The 6,542-nt window shown below is 41.0% G+C and overlaps 1 protein-coding gene across 1 annotated transcript in view; it reads right to left on the bottom strand.

Annotated features, from left to right (window-relative positions):
• Window positions 1-4,575: 4,575 nt before the first annotated feature.
• Window positions 4,576-6,542, bottom strand: part of LOC101857646 — a 5,652-nt gene continuing 3,685 nt past the window's right edge. Inside the window, exon 4 of the mRNA XM_005100047.3 lies at window positions 4,576-5,907. Coding sequence (XP_005100104.1) covers window positions 4,686-5,907 — 1,222 coding nt within the window. The 3' untranslated portion in view covers window positions 4,576-4,685. The remainder of the gene's footprint in view (window positions 5,908-6,542) is intronic.

Genomic DNA, 6,542 nt, shown 5'->3' with positions numbered 1-6,542 from the left:
ATCCATGGAAACGAAATTTTTCTCAAATTTGATTGCGGTTTTTAAGACTCCTTACTATTCTTGTTATATTGTGAAATTTGGTAAAATTCGGTCCAGTAATAAGCGAGTTAGCCTTCGGGTGTAGCCCCCCCCCCCTTAAGGCAGTAAAAAATTGACATACTGACAAGATTTTCCACTGTCTATAGATGAGCGAGTACCCATTCGCAACTGTGTGAAATGAGAAAAAGATCGTGTAATAGACACTTATGCTCAGAGAATTAGGCAGGCACTAATACTTAGTAATACTGGCGATGTCATCACTATGTAGTATAAGACTTGGTGCAAACTCTAGGAACTTTTCGTGACGCTGAAGAGACTGTGTCATCTTAGAGTGGGACAGAGAGTGCCCCTCCCCCCTCCAACATACCACATAAATACACACACGCATGCACACCCTCCCCCCTCACACACACACACACACACACACACACACACACACACACACACACACGCACACACACACACACTCGTGATATGAAAGATCAGAGGAATGTAGGGCGAACATGACTTGAATAAAAAATAATTTCTGAACAATTGTTGCTAACATTTCTATATCATAGCCCTCGTCGTACTTGGATGAGTAATTACAAGATAATCAGTACCGGTAGAAGAATAAAGAAACATCTCAACGTGTGGGGGCGGACAGATTAAGTAAGACAAAGTTGTTATGGCAAACATCATTTCTCCGATTTGTTTTTGTTAATAATTAAAGACTGAAGATGCTGCAAATTTTGCTAGAACTACTAAACACAAAAGCGCTGTTTATTGGAAAAAACAGGGGAATAAAAAAAAATATCAAGGAATCGTGATAACTTGACATCACTTTTAAACGCAAAATAGGTCCATGCAGAAAGAAATATAATTTAGAAATACGCGATATAGAAAATAGCCAACACCGTTATCTTTGACTTCAGCAAGCGCCCCTCCAGTCTCACCCAAACATCGATCTCGGTAGACGAAAAAAAAAGGCTGTACAACTTTAATGTAACTTATTGAACGTATTCCAACATTATATCACCAATGTTAAATCTGGACATTTTAAAATAAAATCTAGGAAAGCAATATCACTGCATGAGCGATTAAATATATCCGTGCAACTCTAAACACAAAATTATGTCCATACCTTTAAGATTATACAATCGTCTGTTCGGTGTACCCACTCTTCAGGTCACAGTATAATCTGATGTGTGCACAAAAAAGGCACCTGAGATCAGATGGCAGTCGTCTTTTTAACCTCTTCAGGGGCTTGAAGAAGGCCATAGTGCTCGAAAAACAAATATCTGATTTGTTCCAGTAGCTGAAGTCACTTCTCCATAGCGTGTATGTAAGCAGTTTCTATACTATAACCGCAAGGTCAAAAGAGAAGCTTATACGTGACCCCCAAAAATCTTACTTGCTGAAACTTTTTAAAAGTTTTTATAGATAAAATGCTTGACAGAAAAAGAGAGTTGAAGGGAGATGGGGGCACAAGACGTTCACTTTTTTAGTCCTCGGAAAGTCTCACAAATTGGGAAATATAACTCAGAAAGGATGCAGGGTAAGGTAGTCGGGTGTTGTTTAGTTATAGAAGAGGATTTACGGCGCTCGCAACTGCATAAGATCATATTATGAGCGTCAACAGAGAAGTCCTTGCAGGGAATCAGACTTACTCTACTCACCCCTCTAGCTTCAACAGCACAAAGTATGATGTGACTATAAAGGCACCCCGGAATTATATTCTTTGACTTTCGGTTGTATGTCAAAGAAAAGGATTTTACTATTTTTGTCTCCACAGGTAGTTTTAGAGATTCTTTGGCAAAATGGTCGACGGCCTCGTTGCCACCAATGCCCACATGGCTCGGAAGCCAAGCTATTGTAAACGTTTTACCAGATTGATGTAAAAAAAAAATGCAGTTTAATTATATGTTTTAAAATTCTGTTGTCGGAGGCTCAGAGCACTCTAAAGATTCCAGACAAGAGAGAGAGAGTCTGAAAGGATTAGGAAAGTAGATTTGGTTAATATATCTATAATATTCAGAGCCATGTTAGGAGCTGTAGTCCCTGCAGTGTAGATTGGGGCTTTTGGGTGGAGTTTCTTTGAGCTGTCCTTCTGACAGGGACTTGCTGGGAATTGGGGTGGGGGGGATATTTTTTTTTCGTCTATAATCGTCTCCAGTGCTCCCAACCAGTCACCGAGTCCAACAAGGCGACACCGTTCGGAAGTCCATAGCTGGTGTCAGGGCTACTCTGGGGGTATACTCCCAATCAAACGGCAAAAAATCTCGCCTTCCAACCAAGAATGGTCAAAAAACCGGTTCTACGAACTGGTCGCAATCGATTGAGTGCAGCAGGCCACTACACCCACCCGTCTAGACCGAATCCAGGGCCAAGTGGTGTGTTGGTGAGGGAAGCCACACCTCAGCCACCAGGGTCCCCTTCTTCGGTCGTATGGGTCGCACCCCACGGTCAACAGGGTGCCCCGCGTTGCGGGGATTTGGGGTCGAAGTTTCGCTTGACCAGACCTTCGGTCGAAAGGTCGGAAAGAAAGATAGATGGACAGAAGACATAGCAAGAGCGGACAGAAGGTGCCACCCCCACAGAGAGCTAGTGACGTACGAGTGGCATCCCACAAGCGGGGGGTTACACTCCCTGTTGATGAGACAGCCAACTATCTTTATTCTACTCCCCAGTCAGCTCGGGGAAGGACGAAAGAAGAAGGAAGAAAGATGACAGAAGACAGACGATACACCGAAGCAAATGTCGCCCATGTGCACCTGAGCATAGATGTCCATGGGTGACAAATCACCTTCTGCTGGCGAAGCAGTGGGTCTATTTATATCATCCGACCACGGGGTAGTAAGAGTTTTACGGTACTTGGAACATAAAAAGTCATATAGATGCCGAAGATTAGAGGTGTTACAAGAGAGAAACAAACACAAAAAAGGATGAGGAAAATGTTTTAGAAGAGGTTTTACTGCGCTCGCAACTGCATAAGTTCATATGAGCACCAGAAGATTAAAAGTATTACAAGAGAGTAACGAACATAAAAAAGAAGGGGAGATAAGGACGATAGCTGTTATTATACTGTTTCACTACAACAGCAACACAGACGAATATAACAGTTTTCTCTTTTTTTGAAGAAGCGTTTTCTCAGTGCTAGCCCTCAGAGTTTTCACTACCCACTTAATAGCAGTAGCAACAATAATAATAATGATAATAATGAAAATAATAATTTGCATTTTTTATATAGCGCTCTATCCTATACTAGTAAGCTCTGAGCACTTTACAACAATCACATGATCATTCACAAAATATTTCACAGAAACAAGAAGAACCAGTTCAACTTAACACATGAGATCTGCTTGTGTCAAAGATGCCACAAAACTCTCTTGAAAGATCTAAGTGTTTTTCACATTTGATTTTTAAAAGTCATTTTTATTTTCGTCTCATCGTGGCCTTGTTATAACGAAGGCTAAGTTCATGGTCCACCAAGCGAGGTCTCAGAAAAAGGGAAACAACTCGGGGAAAAAAGTATCTCATAAATATTTTATTGTTATCGAGCCTGGATTTTATCAATAATAATATTCCCAACAAACATAAGCTGGAACAGTTGCATAATATAATTTAGTACTTTTGTTTTAGTAGAAGTAGTAGTAGTAGTAGTGGTAGTAGTAGGAGTAGTAGTAGTAGTAGTAGTAGCAGTAGTAGTAGTAGCAGCAGTAGTAGTAGTAGTAGTAGTAGTAGTTGTAGTAGTAGATAAGAGTCAGAGTGGCTGACATGTCCTAGTACTGGTGTGGTGGGATTTTTCCTTACTTTCTTTACAAATATCTACCGTCCTTATCTCTCCTCGTCCTCCTTTTAAAAATTGCAACCCTTTTGTTGGTAGGCCTATATTATGCTCCAGCAATACCTCTTCTTCTTTTTTGTTGTTGTTGGTAAGTGTTCTACTGTAATCACAATTATTGCATAAGGCCATGTGAGCGCGCGGAACACATTTAACACTCAGTAGGTAAGGAATTTTGAATTTTACCCAAGTGACGGCAGAAGCCTACTTCTATCGAATTTTGGACCATACAGGGATCTGTAAAGTTCGCAAATTGCGGACGGGACTTCCGATATATTTCATCCATGTCCGAGAAGGCTAGGTGTTAATCTTTCCTGCCATACGATCAGGGGTGTAGCTGAAAGACACCAGTAAGAAGGAGCCAAGGAGTAGCAGTAGAAAGGCTGCAGAAAGAGTCAGGAGCCCAGAGGAGGGGGCAAAGGAGGTGAAGGAGTTTCAACGGACTCTCAAGCTAAGGAAATAACTTATCTTTGGCGGCCATTTTCTCACTAATTTTACCTCTGAAGTCAGACGACCCCCACCTTCTTCTTCTCAAATAAATCGACTAGTATTCAGGATAGGTCTAAATGGATATTCTTTTCATCCAAAGCAAGACAAAGAAACAAGAGATTGTTGGTTCGGGGGTTCGAGACTCAACTCGGTCCGAAGTTGTGTCCTCGGGAAATCACTTTACACAAATGAAATATCCCACTTGGCTCGGTCCTTTCGGAGATGGACTTTAATTTAGACGGTCCCTCCTTTTAAATAACTTAATAGTGTTGATAGGGGCGTTAAACATAATACCATTTCGGATTTCACATGTGTTAAAACCAACCTCTTAGGTTCAAACTCTTCTTGGGAAACATATCACAATGAGAACTAAAGTTAGGACATTGATGGACGCCATGCAAAAGAACAGTCCAGGCCAAGAGAAATGCTCCAACAGAGCGGAAGACACAGAAGGAAGGACAACACTAACAAGCGTTGTTGACGAAAACACGAGGCCGTACATAGTACTAAAATTTTCCCCGCCAAAACATGCAAAAACTGCGTAGTAAAGTACCGAAAACATACCACCAGCACAGGCGGACAAAAGACTGTTCCAGAAAAGGAAAAACCACTTATCGATGTAAGGCGAAAAGAACCATCCAATCCCAAATAGCGACAAAGTGGCAAAATAAATGACTAATGATGTCTTTAGCATAACCTTGTCCATGATAATCCCCCAAAAGAGACGAGAGAAGAATAACACAGCACACATGACTGTCCCAGCGCTGCCCATGAAGTGGTCGTCTTGAATTATGCTCTGACCAAAAGATTTATAAAAAGAGCTTTGGACAAGATTTGTAATTTCTGCAGACCCGGTAGCAAACCATATTATGTAGAATTCTCTCATTCTCAAACTTTCACGCCACGTCAAACTCGCTCCCACACGCGAATGTTCTATTTTTGACACTTTCGAATCAATACTCTTTCTCTTTCCATCACACAGCGCTCCTGTCTTTCCAGAATATTCAAACAAACCTTGGCCATCTTCTACTTCCAAACACGTCATTGTTTTGTAGCTAAAGCCAGGAACAATATTCAACTCATTTCTTGTAGAAGAATCTCTTTCCCCTGTTTCCCCATCGTAAGATGAGTGGAATTCGTCACCAAATAAAGGAACGTTGTCTGTATGCGTTGCGTTCAATGTATCTGTCTCTGTTCCCCGAAGTGGATTAACTCTGAATTTGTTATCAGCTCCTCCCTTCTGGTTCGATGCTCTGGTAACGTTGTGTGGGTCATCCCGAACAGTATTGTCCGTGTTTGTGTTGTCAGACACACCAGATATAGATGGGTGCTGATCATCACTGTAATAACGCTGGAACCTATTTTTCCCCAGAAGGCAATCTTGTGCTGTAGAACCTTCATCTCTTTTGACTTCCTTCTCGCAAAAGACTCCTTGTGGGCTACTGTTGTCCTCACATTCACTTTGTGGGTCCTTCTTGGGTTCTCTGATCAATGCAAAGCCGAATAAATGGACAACTGCAAAGACCCCGGCTAGTATAAGGAATATGGACGGCACCCTAAGATGGAGTGGGAAAGGGGGGGGGGGCATTTTGGGGATGAGGAAGGGAAGACATGCAATGCAACGGTTGATTTCAAATGCATTTAATTAGTTTTCATATAGTATTTATACATCTAGACGTTTTTAACTCTCATCAACACGATCGGGATAAACAAAGGAGACATTTCCTAGGCTGAGAAGGGCTAAGACGTATACTGTATCCAATGTCCAAACAGAAAGACTGAGATACTCGATTAATTAAAATTCCCACCCAAACGGGAATAGATCTGTGGCCTTCTCGATGCAACATTGTAGCGCCCTGCTCCCACACCACAGACGCCTGTTCTAGTTTTGCGTCTCAATAATTTCAAAACAAACTTGAAAATAAGCGCTTGCCACATTCTTTTTCATTGTCTTATTATATTTATAATACTAAATATACAACTATCTATCTATCTATTTATCTTCTATCAATCTATCTATCTATCTATCCATCCATCTATCTATCTATCTATCTATCTATCTATTTATCTATCTATCTATCTATCATTCTATCTATCTAATGTATTATGCTGTGTATTATAACTTGCCCAAATTCATTTATACACAGTTATGAGTTTTACACAAAGGCACAAACACTAGAACGCACTCACA

This window comes from Aplysia californica, unplaced genomic scaffold, assembly GCF_000002075.1.
Source record: "Aplysia californica isolate F4 #8 unplaced genomic scaffold, AplCal3.0 scaffold00234, whole genome shotgun sequence".
NCBI classification, from domain to species: domain Eukaryota; kingdom Metazoa; phylum Mollusca; class Gastropoda; order Aplysiida; family Aplysiidae; genus Aplysia; species Aplysia californica.
The sequence above is the reverse complement of the archived record's forward strand: the minus strand, read 5'-3'. Positions and strand labels throughout refer to the sequence as shown.